The following is a 23,389-nucleotide window of genomic DNA, read 5'->3' as shown; positions in this document are numbered from 1 at the left end:
CCATGTTAACTCCCATCCTATAAATTTGCTTCAAAGCTCTCGGAATTAACTATCCCAAACCAGTATTGGTACTACAGGCAATCACTTCTCTGCAACCCTGAACTAAAGATGGTCGCTAAGACTAATGACATCTGATTCCCTTTAAAAGTCATTAACTGGACCTCCAAAAATTGAGCATTTAGAGATTCAAATCTGACAACTCTAGTTAGTCGCATTCGAAAACATTGCTATGTTCGAGGATTTTTTAAACTAAATTTTATAAAATTTGACAAAAAACACAATAAGAGATGAATTTTTTCAATCATATTTATACAATTTTATCTTTAATAAAATTTCGTTCAAATGCCTCGGTTGAGAACGGAAACTAGCGACCTATTTGACCCGTGATTGTATGAGATAAACCCTTCGACCTCTGAAAAGTATCTCAAAAGGACTACTCCGATTATTAAATTAGCTCAAATTTAAACCTAGTACCCGGCGTCAAAAAAGCAAAACTGAAAATTATTACCTCAAATAATTGCGACAAAGTGGATTTTCCTGACCCCGGATAGCCGACTAGTAGCACAATTTCATTTTTATGTCTCGGAAGACAATTCTCGGGTAGTTCAGTCGGAGCCGACTCGACACAAACACGAGGATTGAACTCTGGAAGACTAAATAGAAAACAATTTACAGTCTGATTTTGCACTTCACGGTTTTGACGTATAGCAAATGTAATTAGCATTAATCGTTCGGGCATCACCACAATTTAATTTTTGATAATCCACTGATCAAAAAATTTTAGATATGAAATTTCAGCGTGAAATAGGAAAAAAAACCACCAAGGCAACTTCATAAAGACGCTCAAAACTTCAAAACTTATAACTTAAATTAGTTTAATTTATGCAACAGTCCATAATAAGAAAACAACTATACGCTTTAAAATAGAAGAGATTGGGGTCACTTGCTTGAATTGGTCGTCTCGTTTAGCAGATAGAAAGAACTCTTCGGGTGTGTAGAAAGTGAGTCCGGCATTTATGGCAAATAATCTGTCAGTACACTTGAAGTCCTTCGCTTTTCCTGTCATGGGGTTGGCCGGACGACCCGCTGCATCTCCAACAAAGAAGGAAAGTTTTGTAGTCACACCTATAATTAACATCAGAAATGACTTTTCCATTAATAATAGCTAAATATATGGGGCCTAGGAAAATAGACGAAAAGCAAATTAGACGTGACCAATAAAAACGAATTTAGACGTCGATGCAAAATTACAAATATGGGAAATTAGAAATATGGGAAATTACAAACGAACATAAACAAGAACAAACGGAACTCTGTCAAAAGCAAAGGGCTAAAAAAAACGTATTGCTCTTGTTTATTTTTAGCCCTTTGCTTTCGACAGAGTTCCGTTTGAACCACCAAATATATACATCACTGGAAGAAACTCTTCTTCAACAAACAAACGAACATACACAAGAACTCTGTCGAACATAAACAAGAACTCTGTCGAACATAAACAAGAACTTCTTGTTTATGTTCGTTTATTTATTGAAGAAGAGTTTCTTCCAGTGATGTAAATATTTGGGGGTTCAAACGGAACTCTGTCGAAAGCAAAGGGCTAAAAAAACGTATTGCTCTTGTTTATTTTTAGCCCTTTGCTTTCGACAGAGTTCCGTTTGAACCTCCAAATATATACATCACTGGAAGAAACTCTTCTTCAACAAACAAACGAGCATAAACAAGAACAAATAGACGAGGAGCTTTGCAGTACTTACAAAACAAAAACATGCCCTTGTTCAAAACAAAATAGCTTATGTGAAACAAGAATTGCCGGTTGCCGTGCAATACTGCCACCATGAAAACATTCAAATTAATTCGTTTGTTGTCCGTGGTGTGATGAGGGGATCTCAACAAAATTTCGAAAGTCAACGTAAATTAGACACATAAGACAACAGCTTTCTTCAAAAAATGAAGAATAAACATAAAAATTGAAACAATTTAAAAATTCTGCAGCTTTTTTTTCGACTTACTTTAAAAATATTTTCATTCCGAGGACGACGTAGAAACAAAATTCAAACACTAAAATGACTGGAGTAAAACTCAGCTTTTGCGGTTAAAATGAATGTCTTCTCTATAATAAGCCTGGTCGCTCGCTTTATTTGCTCGAAATTAGACAAAATTTCTAACCAGTTTTTCTCGACACTGAAAAATCTTACTGTTGCTTGAATCACGACTGAAAGGGCATTTATATGATATATTAGTCAACCCATTCTGATTCTTCTTTGAAGTAGTTGGTTTTGCGTCGAAAAAGAGAAACGCAACCGAAGAGAAAGTTCCTCTACACTTTTAAAGGTCGGAACAAAAGCCGCTACACTGCAAAAATCTAGATAAAACAGGTTTTAAGAAAAACAATTCTTATAGCAATAACATAGCAATAACAATAACAATTCATAACTTATTTTAATAAAGAAGCCTATGAACTGTAGAACCGTACTTGGGTAACTTATTGAATCATTTCATCAAGCATATCTAGAAAAAATTCGGCTTTTTTCAGATGTTTTCGAAAGGCTCCTTTCCTTGCTTCATTAAAATTCGGAGCAAAACGATTTGACGAAAACTATTCACCTGAAAAAAATTCTTAAAATACTGACTACTGAAATTAAAACAATTTCGGTAGTTAAGTCAAAAGCACTTGCTGCTGTTAAAGCCTTCAAAATTCTAATTATAAAGGGATTTTGAAAACTCGACAGTAAGGCCCAGCAATTAGTACAAGAACCGCTAAGCTTTTCAAACGGGAATTACTGACAGAAAAATGATATGAAATCTAATAAGCTGAAAAAAAACATAAAAACATGAAAACAATAATATGCTGAAAGAAAACCAACAAATCTTAATTACTTAAGCCAAAAAAACTCCGAGCAGTTACATAATACAAAAACTTCAAAACAAAGAATTTAGAAGCTCGAGTGTTCGGTACGTGTATTTCATTTTATGTCTTCCAATGACTGAAAAAAATCTGTTCGTACCGAACAGATTACTCAACATTTAAGAACAAAAACAACCCTTTTGGCAAATTTAGAACCAACACGAAAAACGAACTTCAAACATAATGGATTTTGAAACAAACCTACTCAGAAAAAAGTATGCAACAAAAAGTTCATAAGTAGAAAAAGCAAAAGCAATGACAATTGTCAGCTGGAAGAAAGGTTATGTTAAGACAAAAAAGAGTCTAGTTTCCGACTTGTTTACCCATTCCAATGAAAAAAGCAACAACGGTACAAACAATTGGAAAAAAACAAGCTTTACTTTTTCGCCACTCTCATTTTGCTGTTTTAGAGCCCCTCGTAATTTCAATTTGCAAAATGAATTGGAATGTAAACCGGAAAAAAAAAACCAGAGAATAAACTTAAAGTGAGCGTCAATAAAAAATTGATACTTTCCTCATGAAAACCACAACAAAATCAAACAACAAAGCTTTTAAAAACGAGCTTCATGCCATTTGCAGTACAAAAAAAGCACAGAAGCTAGTCGAAAGAAACAAAGACGAACGAAAATGAAACAAACAATATCAACCATCAACTTCATTCGTTTCTCTCGAGTGAAGTTCACAACATGAAAAAACAAAATGCCCAAAAACACAGTTATTAGTGTTAAACTAGCAGTGAAAAAAAAATATTAATCTGGCAGCTCAGACACAAAAAAAAACGTTTTCGCCTATCAAACGTCCTTTGTCGAGCATCGAAAACGATAGCAGAAGAAAGCTTTTAGGCGAAACAATAGGAGGCAATTATAAACAAAATCATAGCCGGCAATTTTATAATTTGCAAGAATTAAATGAAAAGAATTTCAAAAAAAATTGCTTAAGCCAAAAAGTTTATTTTATTGACTTACTTTGGAAAGTAAGCCGATGAAATAGATAGCAAAACGGTAGCCAGAAAAATAAATTTTTCGATCAGTCAAATTTCATTAGTCAATTATTAGTCAAATTTTCAGAAAAATAGAATCCTGTCCGGAATCGAGCCCAGAACCTTTAAATGAGCCAAGCATGGGTGTTAACTCAAAGCTAAATGTGCACAAACTTTCTTAGAATTTGATATTAGTATGAACCACGTTACATCTCACAGGCGAACTCTGTCAGCAAAGTTGTTTATGCAGAAAAAGTGTTCTTTACGTGGAAAACAATAAACTACATAATTTGAAAAACATCGATCTGATAATTGCCACCTGATCATGGCATATTAATCTCAATTTTAAGTAGAATTGAAACTGTGGTTATTTAACACGTCCCCTTCCACCTTTAATTTCATTTGTTAAAACTATTTTAACGTTGTTACAACAATGCATTGAAACTTGGCATGGTGACAAACTAACAATTAAGAACAGATTTGTTCTTCATATTTTAATCGTCACTCATTTAGCTATAATAATATGTAAAAAACAATTTTAAAAAAGAAAAATAAAAGGTGGGGGAAAGGCAGAGCCGAAACTGTTTAATCAAAAATTTTGAACAAATAACCAAAAAGCAAAAATCAAACCAAACCAACAAAACAATACTAATCAAATATTTCAGACAAAACTCATCCAGATATTTAAAAAGAGGTACAAAAATTGATAATGTATTTATGTTTTTTTCCACTTTCCAATATGATTGAAAAAATTAAATTATGAAAAACAGAAAAATGAAATTGTAGATTCATTGGAACTTTATAGTTTTGGAAGAGCTCGGAACATCAATTCGGTCAGCCTACAAAAAATGTCGTCAGAATCTTGAAAATTCTTTGAAAACGCGCCACTTTGGAAAAATCTTACGTTAAGATGCCTGCAGTGAGAAGGCTCTTTCCATGATTGGAATAAATTACGTTAAAGAACCAAAAGAAAACCGAAATTTGGTTGTAAATTTTACTAATACTGGCTGGGGGGTTCTATTAATTGCCCGCTAGTCAACATATGATTTCAATGCAATTTGGCCTTTATGAGCACAAGCTATTCTTATCTCGAAACTATTATTTCCTCTGAACTAAGTTGCAGAAAGCACGTGCCGAACTCTATCATCAGTAAAAACAGCAAAACTCCGCTTATATATCATAGCTATTGTATCTTTTAGAAACTTATCGAAATGGGACTTAAAGTGGCAGGTAAGATGGTCAATTTCGAACCTGAAAAAGAAAAAAATTGCAGCTCTTTTTCCATTTCCCCCATCTGCAAAATCTTACAAGTGAAACTTTGTTAAGTTGACCGATTGTCACAAAAGTTGGCATGCGAACTAAGTAGGCTATGACAACCATATTTGGTCCTCATATTTAACCTTGTAAAACCCCTCGTTACACCATAAAATTGATGCTTATGTGAGGTAGGGGGGGGGGGGAGCAAAAATGAGGGTAGAAGAACAAAAATGACAATTATTTACCCCGAGCTTTAATATCTTTACTCTAACCACCGAGAAAAAAAGGTTTTATGCATGAACCACTAATTTTAAAAGGTCGTACATGAAGAGCAAATGTGTTCGGAATTAGATAATAGCCATTGCAAAACTTCTTAATTTGCATGTAAGAAGTGTTGTAAAAGTTTGTTCACCTGTTCAAGCTGACACATTTTAATGCAGTTTATAACATGAAAAATCATTGAAAAAAGACTTTCATATATTGAAATTCAGGAAAAACCAAAGGGGGAGCTGGAAAAGAGCCTTGATAAACCGTAAAATTCATAAATGAGCTCATTTTAGCATTTGCCCTTTCGACCACTTCGCTTCTGCTCCTGACAACCATCCCACCATCTCTGAGTGGGAAGCAGTACAAGACCAAGATAGCCAACATCACTCTGGACAAAGCTGAGGCAGATGACTCACTACTTATAACTCTATTCCAGTTTCCCATTTTAAAAGGGTACAAGTATGATAGTTCGGTCCCTCAAAGCGGCTCTTTTTCAGTCCCCCTTTCAAATTCAATTTTGAAAAGTATATTTAACGTTGTCATAATGCAAAAAAATTAGGCGTGAACAAATCGACAACTGTGAACAGAATTGTTCTTCATACTTTACAGCGTACGAAAGAAAGAAAGAATTAATTTCTCATTGTTAATGGTAAATTTGCATACAACGAGAATTTGAATATAAAGCACTAGAAACAGTGAGGGGACAGTTAACGAACCCAATTGGAAACTTATCGAAATGGGACTTAAAGTGGCAGGTAAGATGGTCAATTTCGAACCTGAAAAAGAAAAAAATTGCAGCTCTTTTTCCATTTCCCCCATCTGCAAAATCTTACAAGTGAAACTTTGTTAAGTTGACCGATTGTCACAAAAGTTGGCATGCGAACTAAGTAGGCTATGACAACCATATTTGGTCCTCATATTTAACCTTGTAAAACCCCTCGTTACACCATAAAATTGATGCTTATGTGAGGTAGGGGGGGGGGAGCAAAAATGAGGGTAGAAGAACAAAAATGACAATTATTTACCCCGAGCTTTAATATCTTTACTCTAACCACCGAGAAAAAAGGTTTTATGCATGAACCACTAATTTTAAAAGGTCGTACATGAAGAGCAAATGTGTTCGGAATTAGATAATAGCCATTGCAAAACAACCGGTAAGTTTCACATGCTAAAGATATTAGCTGGTGGAAACGACCCTTTTTCCATTTTGTTGTATAATTTCGATCATTTGCTTTTGACGAGATTTTTGATTTAGAAAAACTTCAAAATGTAACACATTGGATTTGAAATTGACGGCGGCTCTTTTAAAGTTTCCAACCCTCCTCGTAAAATTACAAAAAAAAGCTGTTCGCAAATTGTTCACACGGTAATTTGAACAATACTCCTCCAAAATGGGTCATTTTGGCTTTTTTTAGTTAATCAAAAATTACGCCAAAAATTACCAGTCGATCACAGACATAATTATATCAAAGTGAGCCCCTTACGTAGCCCAACAAACTTTCAGAAGGGCATAACCTCCAAAAAATAGTTTAAAATATTTTATTTTTGTTTGAAAGACAAAAAAGGTCGTTTTTACTATATAAAATACCAACTTTTTATTTAAAAAGAATTTTTAAACAATTTGCAAATTTTTTTGGAGGTTATGCCCTGCTTAAAGTTTGTTGGGCTTTGTAAGGGGCTCACTTTAATATATTTATGTCTGCGATCGACTGGTTATTTTTGGTGTAATTTTTGATTAACTAAAAAAGCCAAAATGACCAATTTTTGGGTAAAATTTTGGGCCCGAATTTTGCAAAACAAATTAGATCGTATTAATTCTGCTAAAATTTTAAGCAACTCTTGTCTTCATAGGTTTTCACCTAAACTTAACCCAATTTGAGAAAAACGCGTTTCATAAGTTTTCACCTAAACTTAACCCAATTTGAGAAAAACGCGTTTTGTCCGGTTAATTTAAATCAGCACTGTACAACCATATACAAGTAATATCACGCTTTTAGCCGTAATCACACCTAAAACAAACATAAGACTCGGTATTTTCAAATGGGGAAAACTGGAAAAGAGCCTCAATGCTTTTAGGTCTTAATATCTCCGAAAACATGGTTGGGAACTATTTGATTGTGTTTTAGAACTTTTCTCAGAAATTACGGGATTCACCTTCCATACTAGCTTTTTTTCTGGGACTCAACTATTATAATTTTACATTCAGAGGATATACAATGAGCTCTTCTTGCGCGTTATTGCCACCCATTAAGCTATCAATCCAAAAAACAAGATTCACTTATTTTATGGGTTGCTGATGGCAGCATTGGGATCTTTTTTACTCTCTTACCCCACATTGGCTCTTTTCCAGTTTTTCCTTTCAAATTCAAATTTGAAAAGCTTATTTAACGTTGTCATAATGCAATGAAATTTGGCATGGTGAAAAAATCGACAACTGTGAACAGATTTGTTCTTCATACTTTACAGCGTAACATCACGCATTTAGCCATAATAACACGTAAAACAAACATAAAACTCGGTATTTTGAAAGAAGGGAATTGGAAAAGAGCCCCCACATTGGACCGCTTTACATAGCAATATCATCCATTTAGCCGTGTAAGAAAGAATTACTTTTTCCATGTATAAACAAATACATCAACAAAATATTATCAAATACAAGGTTGGATAAACAACGGGACCTGCTGGCCCACTAACCGTCTGCCCTTGAAGTTGAAAGCAATCGAAGTATTAACAACAAAACAAGAGACGGATTTTTACTGATTTTAAAGTTACTTTCATATCAAAAGATCAAAAAATATATACTTTTACAAAGCGGCAATGCGAAGTTTGCAAATATAAAAAAAGTCCAAAAAAATTTCAATTGTAAAAAAATCAAGGTGAACCAAAATTTTCGTATGTCTAGATTAAAAACAACTAGGGGCCATCTAAAGCTAGATGTATTTGTTTGATATTGAGTGAATTTGGTATACTGATGCGGCACAAAAATGTCATTTCAAAATTTGGACATTGCCCAAAACGAGAGTTGTTTCTCTACTGTTAGAGGAGTATAATTTTTTGAGATAACCAGGTTTACCAAGGAGATAAAATTTCCCTTACAAAAATTAAGAATCCGCCGCTTCTGCAGGAACCATTATCGCAACCGGTCCCTTAAGTTAAACTTTTCATCTCAGATTTGATTGAATAAGTTTTTAAAAATTTCCTATAAAACGGTCAAAATTCTAAAAAACGGTCAAAAGGATTTCCAAAATTCATGACTTTTTCCTGCGGAGAGCATGTTGTGGTTGCTTAAGCAGAGAAGATTCCCAAAACCGGGTTTCTCCGTTGAACACAACCTGAGAATAGGCACCAAGGAGATAAAATTTCCCTTACAGGTTTACCAAGGAGATAAAACTTCCCTTAAAAAAATTAAGAATCCGCCGCTTCTGTAGGAACCATTATCGCAACCGGTTCCTTAAGTTGAACTTTTCATCTCAGATTTGATTGAATAAGTTTTTAAAAATTTCCTATAAAACGGTCAAAAATTATAAAAAACGGTCTAAAGGATTTCCAAAATCCATGACTTTTTCCTGCGGAGAGCATGTTGTGGCTGCTTAAGCAGAGAAGATTCCCAAAACCGGGTTTCTCCGTTGAACACAACCTGAGAATAGGCACCAAGGAGATAAAATTTCCCTTACAGGTTTACCAAGGAGATAAAACTTCCCTTACAAAAATTAAGAATCCGCCGCTTCTGTAGGAACCATTATCGCAACCGGTTCCTTAAGTTGAACTTTTCATCTCAGATTTGATTGAATAAGTTTTTAAAAATTTCCTATAAAACGGTCAAAAATTCTAAAAAACGGTCTAAAGGATTTCCAAAATCCATGACTTTTTCCTGCGGAGAGCATGTTGTGGCTGCTTAAGCAGAGAAGATTCCCAAAACCGGGTTTCTCCATTGAACACAACCTGAGAATAGGCACGGGTTGTTTTCGTGTAAAGTCCAAAAGTTTGCAAAAAAAGTAAAAGTTTCAGAACTTCGACTTGTTTGAAGGCCATAACAATTTTCTTTAAAAAAGTGGCATAGCTATTTATAAAGGTAGGATATCAAAAACCTGTTGTTTCGATTAAACCTATGACAGTAAGCGAAAAAAATCCAAAAAACGGTCAACTAGCCAAAAAATTGTTATTTCCGAGAATTACAGCTTTTTGTTTAACAAAAGGGGCGTAGCCGCGTATGCAGAAGGGATTCACTCAACCCATAAAACCCAAAATCTAGTAGTTCTCGTGAAATGTCAAAAACTTTACAAAAAACGGTCAAAAAAAAATTGACTATTCCGAAGGCCATAAATTTATGTGTAAAAAAATGGGCGTAGCCGCTCATGCAGGGACATTTTTGAAAAAGTTCTATTCATTGAAGCCAAAAACTTGGATTTGAGAATGCTATTTTTCGAGAACACGAAAAAAAATCAAAAATATGGGTCAAATATTCCCCTACAGATTTTTTCGAAGGCTGTAGACAGAGGGGTCAAGTAGAAAGAGACTCCAGGGGAAAATACAGGCACGCAGGGGAGTAGGCGGTCTTTCAATTGATACTCTTTTTTGAAAATCCAAAGAAAAATCTGAAAAAAAATCTAACATTTTGCCAATTAATTTGAAAATAATTTTCCATAATAAAAAAAAATTTCAACAAACCGATTCATAAACATACAACCACTATAAAAAGTGCGGAGCGAGAGTGCACAAGTTGTGCTTCCCTTGAAACGACCCAAATTAATTCATTAAGAATTATAAAAAAAAAGGCCGAAATGAAAAAAGACCAAAATTTAAAGCAAAACAAAAAAAACAAAGCAGGAAATACGAAGGTGAGTTAAGTTAAATTACAACCTGTAGGTGAAAATCAAACACTAGAAGCAACATTATAGAAAAATTCGCGCATAAAAAAAAACGATTTCAAGACAAATAATTGGCCGAAAATATTAACTGACACAAAATATTTTCCGTTTGAAAAAAAAACGGATCTTTGCCGTCCCAGGCATATTCGTTACCTCCAGGTTAAGTTAACCGGGAATTTATAGAATTTATGAGCCAAGATACAAATGATTCTGTTAAACAAATTGTTAAACGAAAAAAATCTATATTCCTGTTTGATAATGCTTGCTAATAGCAAGGGTAAAAAAGTCTACATTCCAGTTTGATTTTATAATTAGATTTACAAGATGAAATATTATAATTGGTTTTACAAGATGATATACAGTTAAACGGAGTCTTTGCTCACTGGAAAACAAGTTCTGAGTCATGTCTACTAGGCAGTCAAAGACCCGATGAAGAACGCCATTTGGAACTACGAGGACAACTCAGAGGCCAAGAAACATCCGGAAGAGGAGGGCCAACAAGTGAGGAAACACAGCCGGGGGGAGGGGCAGAGCGATGAGCATGACGAGTGGGACAGAATGATCGAGAGATTGGCCAGGGGGGACGGAGACGAGATCAGATGTTAGAACTCTTCGAATCTTTTCCACCCCCCCCCCCCCCCCCACTCCCCCAACCTTTCAAATTCTAGATAAAAAAAAAACAACTTGAACGTTGTATTTATGTAATGAAATTTGGCTTGGTGAACTTGGCATGGTGAACAAATTAAGAATTGTGATCAGATTTGCTTTTCATACTTAACATCGTAATCTTACGCATTCAGCAAAAATCACGTACGACAATTATATATATAAAAGAAAATTTAAAAGGTGGAAAAAAGCCTAATTTTCTACTGTCCGATTTGAGAATGCTTATATGAGTTTAACGATTTTTTTCTTTCCTCCCGCCGGCTCTTCCTTAACCCCACCAGCGAAACTTTACTAGTAAAACTTTGTTCACATTATCGGATCGTTACAAAAATTGTATGCGGACTAATCAGGTGTTTCTTTTCTTTTTCGCCTACTGCAATCAACTCGGTAAATGTAAATAAACAAAATGTTTTGCGGGCTTTTTTTTTTGGATTTAGAGAGGCATTTTTGTGTAATAAAATAATCATAATCATTTTATGATTTATTGATTAGCATAATTATCTTTGAACTTCAGGCGTCACTCGACAGGCTAAACGCCTTTGACGTTCTCCCAAGTGTATTTGTTTATTTGGTTAAGTGTACTTGGAAACTAATTTTTTATTTATAGGTAGGAGAGGAAAAGGAAAAAGCGCTCCCGTCTTACATACGCAACAAAACATGTTTAAAATAAACACCTTCACTCTCGAACCTTTCAATTTTGTAAACTGGGGAAGGGACTTTAATAGGAAAGAGCCGACATGACCTTGTTATGTTTTAGTCCCATCAATGGACGAGATCATTCACAAAATCAGCAAACGCAGCATTAATTACCAGTTCAACCTAAAGTAAGTGAAACAGGCTACAATATCAATGTAGTTTTTGATTTTTAAATCTATGAATTTTTCCTCCAATAGCCCCACTGCAAATGATAGCCCCTCCCCCATAATGCAAGGACGCTACTGTGGCGGGCCACATATTGTAAACTTCTATGCTGGCGTGGGGGCCATAATGGGAGAGAGTCAAATTCGTGACAAAATGTTTTTGCGCATAAGTGTTTCTCAACTGAAGAATCGACTCTTTTCCACATCCCCGCCACATTTGAAACTCACTTTTGAACAACCTTTTTAACACTGTCATAATGCGATGAAATTTCGCAGGTGACCAAGCTAACTATTGTGAACAGATTTTTTTCTCTTACTTTACATCATACCATCACACACAGGGGCGGATTTAGGGGGGACGCCCCCCCCCCCCCCTCAGGGATTCGACCCCCCTTTGTACTATTTTGAGACATCCATACTTGGTGAAGGAACCTAAAAAAGTGTGTAAAGGCGCCTTTGACGCCAATGTACACAAATTTTGAGCTGGGAGCGTTTTTTGGCCTGAATGCCTTTTTTGGCCTGTTTTTTTTTTCAAAATTTTGACTGCGGCGCAGAAAATTTTACCAAAACAGGGTTTTTTAATACTTTGGGAGAGCTCGGGAAAATCTTGGGTCGACGAAACTTTCAATTTTTTTTTTAAATCCGCCACCCCCTCGAGAAAATCTTAGATCAGCTCTTGATCACACATAAACTTAACAAAAAATGTGCAATGCTTGGGGAGAGTAAAGAAGAGCCGAAGAATTTTTGAAACCGAGATCGCGGCGAATTGTTAAACAAGAGCTGCTTTCTAACCGGCAGCTTCTTGCAGCTTAAACTTGTGGGCCTATTGGTAGAAAGTACAGTAATATAATACAAAAGGTGGCAAATTCAAGTTAATTGGCTGGATCGCTCTTTGTTATTATACGAATAGTATTTGTAATTTATTTCAAAGCCAACTTTTTGGCAAAAGAAGTAAAAAATTCAACTTTTTGAACAACATTTTGTCTGGCGGAGTAATTTATATGCAAACACTATCTTAGTAGCAAGTACAAATGAATGAAAATGAAAAGACTATATTATGCACAAGAGTTTGAATTTTAATACATGCACTGCTCAAATATTTTTCAAATTACCACCAATTGTAACATATCACCAAAAGTACATCTTTAAGTTTGAACAGCAGTAAACATGCCCATCAAAAACAAAAAGGCAAACTAACTAGTTTTAGTTTTTTGGGGCAGCTTCAAATACTTCAAGCAGGTTAATACAATTTGAAAAGACAGAAAATCCTGAACCTCAATGTTTTTAGACAAACGGTTAAAAAAAATTACAGCTCTTCCCACACCCCTCGAAAAAAAATTAAAACTTAAGTGGTTCATATTTACTGCAAGTTGCATGAAATGAAAGATAGGTTGTTCAAATCTGTTCTCTGTTCACTGGTTCACGCCGACACGTTTTATTGACGTTTGAAAAACCAAACTACAATTTAAATTGGCGTTCAAAAATTAATTTTGACAAAAAATGAAATTGGGAAGGAGTCAAACTTGCTTATCAGAGAGAAGTTTTGCAGCAATTGGTACAAACTAAAATCGAACACAATTTTTTTTGCCTTAGGACAACTTTTTTGCGATAAGAGCTTTGACACTTTTTATCAGTTCAACCACAAATTGTTGACATTAGAACTGTCAAAACCAAGTAAAAATGCCATAAAACGAAAGAAAAGTTCACTGAAAACTACCGAGCAATATCCTTCCGTAAAAACCAATTGAGTTATATCCCACAGCAAAAAAAAACACAGAAAACGGGTTAACTAACAAACGCAAGCTGATAGTTGTAGTGCAAATAGCGAGCAATTTGTTTAGCAATTGAAGTTTTTCTTAGAATAAAGCGTCGAGAAAACTTGAACAAAAAAAAGATATAACTTTGATTTGGAATACAAAAATTTGTTGATAAATCCCCTGCACATTTAATGAAGTAAATAATATCAGGCTAATTATGACTAATTCAGTCAACTCTTTTCAATGATAAACAAAGTTTTCACTTTTTGATTGCTAGTTTTGGCATATTACATATTTTGGAGCAATAATAGCATCATTTACAATTGAAACTACTCTTAAAAGGTTATAATCATGCCTTAAGTACCCATTAAGCTATCTTAAAGAGACAGTGGTAATTGCTTAAAAGATTTGCAAAATGAAAATTTCACCACTGAAAAATTCATTATCCTTAAATAGTTCGTTTCCCAAACAAAAGCCATGATGAAATTAAATCTATCAGACAGATATAATATAGGCCGAAACCTATCAAGCCGAAAAAAAAAGAAAAAAAGGCGATGAAAAAATTGTTGCCATGAAAAATTTGAATTGTAATTTCTATTTAGATGTTTAGCATTTTGTTCAATCCACAGAGAGGATAAAAAACTAGATTCCATTGAAACAACTCGAAATAAGGTCACTTAGCCGATAAAATATCGGCCGAAATAATTTGGGCAGAACAAAATTTTTAATAAAAAACAACAAAAAAATATATACGATGTCAAGGTTTAGAAAATTACAACGAAACAGCAGAAAAATCAGAATATAAAAAGCAACAATATTGTAAAAGCAAAAAACTGAATTTCAAACAATGGATTAAGTTGGATGGTAAAAACAAAGCGGAAACTAAGCCGACAAAAAGTAAACTGAAAGCGAAGAAATCGAAAAATCAAAAAACCTCGTTTAACAAAATTGAACTGCGAATTTATTGAAGTAACAATGATAAGGATGCACAGAAGGAGTAATAGACCAATGAGCGCAAATATACGACGCACATACTGCATGCATTTCGTGTACTGCACGCATGCTAAAATCTGTGGACAATGTTGTTTAAGGTAAAAAAAAAGTCTAGTACCCGATTGTAATAACCTTGCTATCGCAAGGGTAAAAAATTAATCATCAAAAAATTCAGGCATCAAAGCCGAAAACAAAAAAGACAAAAATATTTACACAGAGGCCAAGCTGAGCTTCGCAACACTGTCGATACAAAACAAGAAAGCCGCAAAGTTGACAAAAAATTGAAAATGCTGAAAAACGAAATCTACCAAATTGAATAAGGGTAGTTTGGAAACAAAAATATGCCAAGACAATACATTTCGCAATAAACCACTGGACAAAATTTACAGAAGCGATCAAAAAGCCGAAAATACCTTAGCAGAAACCCTTTAAGCAAAAAAAACTCGATGAGATAAATAACTTTAAAAAGTTATTAAGTCACCCTAACCCTCAAAACACATACGCACACAAAATCATTTTTCGCGCGTCGAACGACGCAATATGAGGCCACTAAGCCGATATATTAAAAATTAGGTTTTAACAAATTGAGTACAATTACAACCAACATAGAAAAAATTTTGATTATGACAGATATTTAAAATGCTAGCCTGCGAAAAATATGTCTTGTTGATAAATTTGTTGCGGTAAATTTGTCGATAACAGAATTTACTAGGAAATGAGTCTACATGAGTCCTGTGAAAAAAGTTATTTACTGGTAAAAAGTCTAGTACCCGATTGAAAAGACCACTCGAGAACTCGGAAAGCGACAACTCGCAAAGGAAACGACTATATGCTACACTGCGCTTCAATTCGGCAAAAAGGGTATATATCTCACGTGAAGTGGTGTTTGCTGCAGTTTTTTTGGGATTCGCAACCAAAGAAAGACACACACACAGAGAGAGAGAGAGAGAGAGAGAGAGAGAGAAAAAGATGTCTTTGCACCCACCTGGTTTTTATTGGCCGGTTATCTGCTTGTGTGATTTGACGTACAATGACCAAAAGGCGCCATTTCTTTAACTCTTTTTTGGTTATTATTCAATAACTATCTTTTAAACTCAAATTAAAGCAGTGCTTGTTTGTACAGTGAGAACCCAGCAGACCCTAACACGTACACTGGAGTGAGGGGGGACATAGGGGGGTGCAATGAGCAGGATCTGGTGGGTGCATACCACTCATGTCTGGACAAGCATATCAAGAACCATTACAAGGACATCAGCATCGAAGAGTCCAACAACTACTACAAGTTAGAGATACTCTAAGTTTAAAATACATACTATAATAACGAGCTTTCTGGGCTGTTTTTCCTTTGACCACACCTGCAAATTTTTGCCTCAGTCTGTTGTTAACATGATCTGATTATTTCAAAAACTGGCGAGCTGACTAATAAGCCCATGACAAACATATTCGGTCTTCATACTTAACCTTGTAAAACCACTCATTTTCACCATAAATTTGATACTCAGGTGAGGCTGAGGAGGAAAAAGAGCCTTCTAGCATCTACAAGTCAATTAACTCATTTACAATTAAACTTAGCAAACGAGAGCGAGAGTAGAGAGAGAGAGAGGGGGAGAGCAATCAAAATTACTTTGTGTTAAGCAATGAAGAGGTTTTCGGGAAATTGAGCGCTGAGATATTTTGGAACTAAAATGCAATAGAATAAAATTATTCAATCTTATTTTTGAGCTTTCATTTATAGATCACCAGAAAAAATCCAGTTGAAACCAAAGTTACACAAAATTATTTTCTTGATATTTTGCACTACTTTTTTTTATGCAAAAATTATTCAGTTTTTTTCCGCGTAAACAATTTTGATCACAGAAAGGTCAATTTAATAGGATAATAAATAGGATAATAAAATGCAACCAGATTTTTAAAAATTGCGTTTAAAAAAACGGAAAATTAATCGACAGAAACTAGGACGAAAACCACGAACCCGAAAAATATAAGTTTTTTTTCGAAAACATAAGTACAAGCTGAAATTAGTAAGAGGACTTTAACTAATTACTTCCTAAGTGATAAAAATTTCATTTAAATTTGAAGTGAAACATCTTCTAGAAGTGAAGATCCTCTAGAAATGAAGATGCTGTGGAGAAATTTGTTTACGGGAAAAAACAGTCCCGATTGTAACCCTTGCTTTTCGCAAGGGTAATGACTCAGCATAAATCCCCCTCAGATCATTTAGTTAAAACTTATTTTGCCCATAAACGACTCGAAATGAGGCCACTACGCCAAAAAAAACATCAATCAGCCGAAACTTTTCAAACGAAAAAACAAGATAAAATAAAAAACAAAAACAAATAAATTTTTGAATTAAAATTTGAAGAAAAAAAAAACAGAATATAAAGGGTATTCAACATGCCATAAGTCTCAAAATCTATTGCCATTATCTATACGCAAATTGAATTACATCATAGACCAGACACAAGGCCGAAGCTGCCCTTCGCAAACGCAAGCAAAAATAGAAAAAAGGAGCTTCATAACAGTAGGATTATACAAAAAAAGTAAATAAGTTTTCAGAAATAGGACTCACCGGCCGATATGTTAGTCTAATGACTCCACCACTGAGGCATACCTCTTAAGAACGGATAAAATACAACCTATTCAATTGCCATATACAAGTAGAATCAGAGCAGAACACATAATTTCTGCTCTGATGAACTCGTAATTGGACACAAGTGTTGGCTTGTGTAACAAGGAATTAAGGTGAGCTAAACTCATTCAACCTAGTAACCTGAACATAAAAGACAACTTATTTAGACTGATTTTGTGGTGCACAAGATAGTTTGTAGACCAAACACAAAATTTTTATTTGACTTTTCTTATCTTTGAGAAAACGATTAATTTGAAAATTTCTTCCCACAGACTTAGGCAACCTCTGTGAAAAAACAAGACAATTCCTCTGATTGTGATTTTGTTTCAGGTGTATGACTTCCAAATGTTCGGGGTCGGCTGATGTCAGAAACCTTGCCAGCTTGACCTCATTAGCTCTCCTAATGGTGTTCGTAGCCAACGGATTTTAAAACCATGTTTGATCGAAACTACGACTAGTATTTTTCAAAATTAATAATTTAGCAGCAGCAAAACAGTAATTGTAAAGCATGAAAAAAAAACTAAATAAAAACTTTTAAGCCATGTAATCTGAAAAATAACCTTTTATGAAAAAAGTACGTTTAAAAATTATTTAAATATTTTACCGCACAAAAATTTCATTCGATCAAACAGACTATGAACTCATGAAATCATTTTTCTATGAAATCATTTTTCAACTTCATAATAATTTTTGGATATTAATAGTTAATATGCTATTAGTAAGTAGTTAGATTTTCTTCAATATTGAACCACTGTTACCAAGATCCAAACTTAGAACTTACAATTCAAATGAAACTTACAATTCAAGTGTCGAAACTGAAGTTTTCCTTTGAGATTGAATGTGTTCATTAAGCATACTGAACAGTAAGTCCCAACATCCAAGACGTGGTTTTCTGTAGATATCTTTCAGGATGGAAACAAACACAAAAGCTGAAAAGAAATGCGGTTTCTATTGCAAAATTTAGTAACTTTAAGCAAGAGGGGCGCTTCATATGACATGAAAACCATGAACATATCATCATGAAAACCTTCTGAACAAAAAACTCTTTAAAGGGGATAACCACTTTCGAAAAAATCAAAAACTAGCAGTATTATTTCAATTTCCACAAATATATTAAATTCGTGATCACAACTCTATCCAGATTTTAAATTCCATTTTTTTCGAATAAAATCGGATCAAATTTTGAGCAAAGATTTGGACGCGAAACAAATTATTACTTACCATCAATTTTCAAACTATTCAAAATCTGCCCACATTTCTTCTTGAACCCTTCTTCTGTTCCCTTTCCCACTTTTATCCCATTCTGGTTAGTAAAAATTGCAAGTATAAACCCGTCATTCACCAATTCCAATAACTTGTTCTGGATTTTCGGTCCATATAGCAACTTCCAATCATCGTCGTTGATCGCAAATTTCTTGCCACTCTTGGTAGTAATTAGAGTTCCGTCCAGATCAAAAGCGGCTATTTTGGGGTTCTGAGGCAGTTTTGGAATGTTTGTTGGTTTGTAACAGAAACCGGAGTTGTATCTGGTGCCCATAGATTGCCATGTTCCAGTGAGGACGAATGTGGACGTGTGATTAGGATCTGCTATCAAATACAGTACGATTCTTTCCTATTATAGCCCCTTGTATTTGTATATCAGTATAATCACAGTGTAGCCCCCCTTTTACTGTGATTATAATAATGTAGTGTACCCCCCACACCCCTCTTCTTCGTTTCACTCTGATCACACTGTAGGGTCAATCTTTACAGCCCCCCACCAAATTACAGTATCCATGATAGTATAACCACAATCTGGGAGATTATACTTTTATGGTATTATGGAGGCTGTAATTTGTTGGGAGGTCTATAATGGGAGACCATAGTGCTTAGTTGAGCCTATTCATAACAGCGGTTTTTCTGCAATTAGCACAAAATGTTTCGACCACGACCATCAAAAGAGATAAATTCAAGAGTCACAGAAACTGAGACAAATTTTCTCTGGACCGGGACACATTTATTTTTAAAAAATGATTTGTTTTTTTTTGGGATTCGAATTTCGGCTGAAAGTGCTCTAATATAATATCACACTCCACCCTCTCCGAAATTTCGTTGAGGTAACCAAAATCGTGAGTAGCCAAAAAAACGAGCTAGTTTAAGTTGCTTTCCACTTCGTGACGTGGTCGGAATAAGCATCTTAACACAGAGGCTCTACAGAGATTCGCACCACTTACGATGCAACACGAACATAGCATGACAAACTAGCAGTCACAAATTGAGACGAAATCTTTGTCTCAATCTGCCTTGAATGAGAAAAAAGAAAAATTTCATCGAAACAAAGCTTACAAAGCCAAGACGAAGCCGACAATTTTTACGCAGACACCCGTTCAGCCAAAACAAATGTTATCAAAAAAATTAAAATACTAAAATATCATAACTAGTTTTTCACATCTAACGGCGTAATATGAGGCCACTCAGCCTAGCAAGTAAAAAAAATCAGAAATTGAAGTTGAAAAAACTAAAACCAACATTAAAGAAATTCAAAACAAAATTGTAATTTGATCTGCAGACATGATCAAAATATGTCTGTTGCTTGCCGAAAGGGCAGATTTGAGAAAATGATTCAGTGATTCTGCTGGACAAGTTGTCTGCAAGAAAAAGTCCGAATTAGAAGATGTGCGAATTGATAACGCTTGCTACTCGCATGCACAACTATCGCATGCGAAAACATTCTGTTATATATAATTTTTCTAAATCAATTAAAATTCCAAAACAAAAATTGAAAATTTTATTTTAAACTGTTCAAATAAAAACAAAATTAAAACTTCTCAGAACATCCTGTCATTCAATTACGTCTGCCAATGGAGCTTTCGAAAAAGCACTCATTAGTTTTGAAGAAAGTTGAACGATCAGGAAGAGTCGGTCTACTAGAAATAAGCCGACAGAACCAAACAGACGGACGATAGTTCAAAAAAAACTAAAGCTTCCCAGAGAATCTTGTTGCTGAATAACCCCTACCAATGGGGCTTTCGAAAAAGCACTCATTAGTTTTGAAGAAAGCTGAACATTCAAAAAGAATCGGTCCACTAGAAATAAGCCGAAAGAATCAAACAGACACGATAATCATAAAAAAGGAAAAACTGCGCAGATTTGAGAAAATGATTCAGTGATTCTGCATGACAAGTTTTCGATAAGAAAAACTCCAAATTGAGAGATGTTTCGAACTGATATTAGTTGTGAGCAAAATTATCGCATGCGTGAAAAATTCTGTTTATCGGATATTTTTTAAATCAGTGAAAATTCTATAAAAAAATTTTAAAAAATGATTGGAAACTTTTCAAAAAAAAAAAAATACTTGTTATTCAATTAATTCTATCAACGGGGCTTATGAAAAAGCACTTAATAATTTTAAGGAAAGCTGAACGTTCAAAAAAGAGTCGGTCTACTAGAAAAAGGCCGATAGAATCAAACAGACGAACGATATTACAAAAAAGTTTTTAAAAAAATTGGCAGATTTGAGAAATTGATTCAGTGATTCTAATGGACAAGTTGTCTGCAAGAAAAAAACCAAAATGGGAGATGTTTAAGATTGATAACGCTTGCTAGTTGCTAGAATAATTATCGCATGCGTAAAAACTCTGTAAAAAAAATTTAAAAAAAAAATTATTTGAAACTTTTCAAAAGAAAAACAGAACTTCAATTTCTCAGAAAATCTTGTTAGTCAATTATCTCTACCAACGGGGCTTTAGAAAATACACTCATTAACTTTAAAGGAAGCTGAAGGTTCAAAAAGAGTCGGTCTACTAGAAATAAGCCGACAGAATCAAACAGACGTACGATAGTACGAAAAGGCAAAAAAATCTCGTTACCAAAAAAAGCAGATCACGGCCGGATGCAAACCACGAACCTTTGTCGTCTCAAGCAGATGTGTTACCTCTACGTCCGATAACCTGTACGGTTGAATTTGTTTTGCATCAAGTTGAAACACTTTCACGTGATGAACAAAATATTCCCGGGGAAAAATCCAGTACCCGGTTACAACACCCTTGCTTATCGCAAGGGTAATTAAGTCCATTCTTTTTCTTATGCCTTAATTCATGTCTCACCTGTTTTAGTAACTTCCAATCCAGTCTCCTCTGAAACTTTGACCCTTTTCGCATCCTGTTTAGACTTTTCAGGCGACGTGCTGAAGTAATCCATAAGCGAAGTGCAAGCTCTCTTCTTGAAACTTTTTTCTAATCCATGCGAAGAACTTTCTCGAGTTATTTGATCGCTCGATGTTTTTGCATCTTTGTTTGATTCGTTAGAAGCCTTCGGTAGTTTGACCTCGTTTGACCCAGTTTCATTTGACTCTTTTTTCAGGTCAACAGAACTCGTTGACGTTAATGAACTAGTCTCTTTACCTTGCTGTACTTCATTTATTGAAGACTCTGATTTCTCGTGGATAGATGGTACCATTTTCGAAGTTAACAGAGGATCATCAATTTCAGTCCGGATTTCAACTTGATACTTAAATTCCGAGGGTAACAAACTTATATTATCTCCATTATTTAACCTCACCTTTTCATTCGCTTTCACTTGACAGTCATTAACCAAACAAGGAAGCTTTCCCAAAGTCGAGAAAAACACTTCAGATTTAACTGTAGACAAGTTCGTTTCAGTGAAGATTCTTGCATGTTGACGACTTATTCTTGAATCTTTAATTTCGCAAGTACGGTTACGACCAATTACAAATTGTGACTTCGAATCATCTTGTGCAGAGTTAGAGCTAGTGTTTAGTAGTTGAAGATCAAATTTTATCAACTTGGATTTTTCGGATTTTGCTGGTGATAGAGGTATAAGAGAGATTGCCAGAGTCATTTTTTTATATCAACAAGGTGTTCATAGTCAATAAATCTAAAATCGATTCGCTTTATATTACAGATATTTACAAAAAATTGTAAGCAAAAAATCACGAAAGGCATTGGCAAGTGTTCGTAGAGAAAATTTTATAGTAGTTCGTTGTAAAACATAAGACTACATGATTCAAACTAAAAGCTTTTCAACACAGAAGCAGTACTTTGAACACAAAACCAAACAGGATAGCTCGAATCAGGGCAAAGGCCTGAATGTTCCGACAGCCTTTTAAGGTCTAAACGTTTGATCAAAAATCATTAACAGTGATAAAAAACTTTTCATTTTTTGGGAAACCATCCCCCCACACGCTAAGTTAAGTAGAAAGCGATATACTTCGCATAGAGCGATATATTAAATAGAACAAATGGCATGTTCTTAAAAACTTTGGAATGCTTTCTAAGACGGATTAAATCTCCACTTACGCATTAATAGCACGAAAAGTACCGCGCCTTACTTGTCCTATATTCAGGCGAAACATCTTTTTAAATTTGAGCTCAGGATAACAATACCTTTCGAATGAGACAAAAATTCCGTCAAAAACCGTTACTTACAAAGTCAAAACTTGTCTGGATAAAAAAACAACACTGAACAAAAATATTCCGTCACTTTCGTTGAAAGTCGGAACAACAAAACTTCTTGAATCAGGGCAAGCCCTGAATGTTCCGTCCTTTCCTCAATATCCAAAGAATAATTCAACTTTTTAAGAATTTGAAAACTGATATTAGGTCAAAAAACCATAAAAAAGTATGAATGTAAATTACACTTTTCTGCAAATAAAGTCTTGCAACATATTGATAATTCCATATAGCTTTCTCCGAATCAAGTCCGAACAATTTGAGCCAGATTAAATCTCCGCGCAGGCCTTAATATAATAAATCACATCGCGCGTTAAATGTCCCCAATTTGGCAAATGGGAAAAACACAAATATTCCATCTTCGAAAGTCGGAAAAACAAGAAAAATTGTATCAAAGTGAAGCCATGAACGCTCTAGCAGTCTTCTAAAGTCGACCAGAAAATTTTGGCTAAGATTTTGGTGAATTTTTAAGTAGGTTTTGTGAATTTACGTTGGAAACAATACGATTTTTTTTGACGTTGAGTACAGATTTTGGATGAAAAGTACAAAATGATATTTTTATGCATTTTATGCTATTTTTAAGATCGATTTAAAGAAAAAATGCTATTATTAAGATTGATTTATTTCGCCGCTGATGCTTGAAACGTTTATTATCCCGAACTGACAATTTTCAAACAACCATAACTTGACAAAAAAGTTCGCAGTTAAATAATTTGAGCTCTTTAACTCGGTACATCCATGCCTCTCAGATGGCACAA

The 23,389-nt window shown here is 34.6% G+C and overlaps 2 protein-coding genes across 3 annotated transcripts; one reads left to right on the top strand and one right to left on the bottom strand.

Annotated features, from left to right (window-relative positions):
• Positions 1 to 953: 953 nt before the first annotated feature.
• On the bottom strand, positions 954 to 22,053 carry LOC134852923 (uncharacterized). 2 transcript variants are annotated; one of them, XM_063868791.1, is made up of 4 exons: positions 21,267 to 22,053; positions 18,403 to 18,768; positions 17,981 to 18,110; positions 954 to 1,125 (listed from the first exon to the last, which is right to left on the bottom strand). In XM_063868791.1, exons 1-4 carry the CDS (start codon positions 22,018 to 22,020, stop codon positions 1,032 to 1,034), a joined length of 1,344 nt encoding a protein of 447 aa, XP_063724861.1. In that variant the 5' UTR covers positions 22,021 to 22,053; the 3' UTR covers positions 954 to 1,031. The 2 variants fall into 2 exon arrangements, with proteins under 2 accessions (XP_063724861.1, XP_063724862.1); XM_063868792.1 differs by having other exon boundaries at positions 18,403 to 18,765.
• Positions 5,096 to 17,630, top strand: LOC134853192 (uncharacterized). Its single transcript, XM_063869151.1, has 6 exons — positions 5,096 to 5,114; positions 5,702 to 5,811; positions 10,691 to 10,877; positions 11,700 to 11,766; positions 15,676 to 15,834; positions 17,512 to 17,630. Exons 1-6 carry the CDS (start codon positions 5,096 to 5,098, stop codon positions 17,609 to 17,611), a joined length of 642 nt encoding a protein of 213 aa, XP_063725221.1. The 3' UTR covers positions 17,612 to 17,630.
• Positions 22,054 to 23,389: the final 1,336 nt, after the last annotated feature.

This window comes from Symsagittifera roscoffensis, chromosome 8 (genome assembly GCF_963678635.1).
Source record: "Symsagittifera roscoffensis chromosome 8, txSymRosc1.1, whole genome shotgun sequence".
NCBI classification, from domain to species: domain Eukaryota; kingdom Metazoa; phylum Xenacoelomorpha; order Acoela; family Convolutidae; genus Symsagittifera; species Symsagittifera roscoffensis.
This window is presented reverse-complemented; position numbering and strand designations above follow the sequence as displayed.

Excerpts from the sequence above, each read along its gene's own strand:
- LOC134853192 (XM_063869151.1), top strand. Across the intron at positions 5,812-10,690 it reads TCACTCTGGACAAAGCTGAG|GCAGTCAAAGACCCGATGAA; the intron begins GCAGATGACTCA and ends CATGTCTACTAG. Across the intron at positions 11,767-15,675 it reads AATTACCAGTTCAACCTAAA|TGAGAACCCAGCAGACCCTA; the intron begins GTAAGTGAAACA and ends TTGTTTGTACAG.
- LOC134852923 (XM_063868791.1), bottom strand. The coding sequence starts at position 22,020 with ATGACTCTGGCAATCTCTCTTATACCTCTATCACCAGCAAAATCCGAA. Across the intron at positions 18,769-21,266 it reads ATTGGAAGTTACTAAAACAG|CAGATCCTAATCACACGTCC; the intron begins GTGAGACATGAA and ends TGTATTTGATAG. Across the intron at positions 1,126-17,980 it reads TCAGTTTCGACACTTGAATT|GTGTGACTACAAAACTTTCC; the intron begins GTAAGTTTCATT and ends TGTTAATTATAG.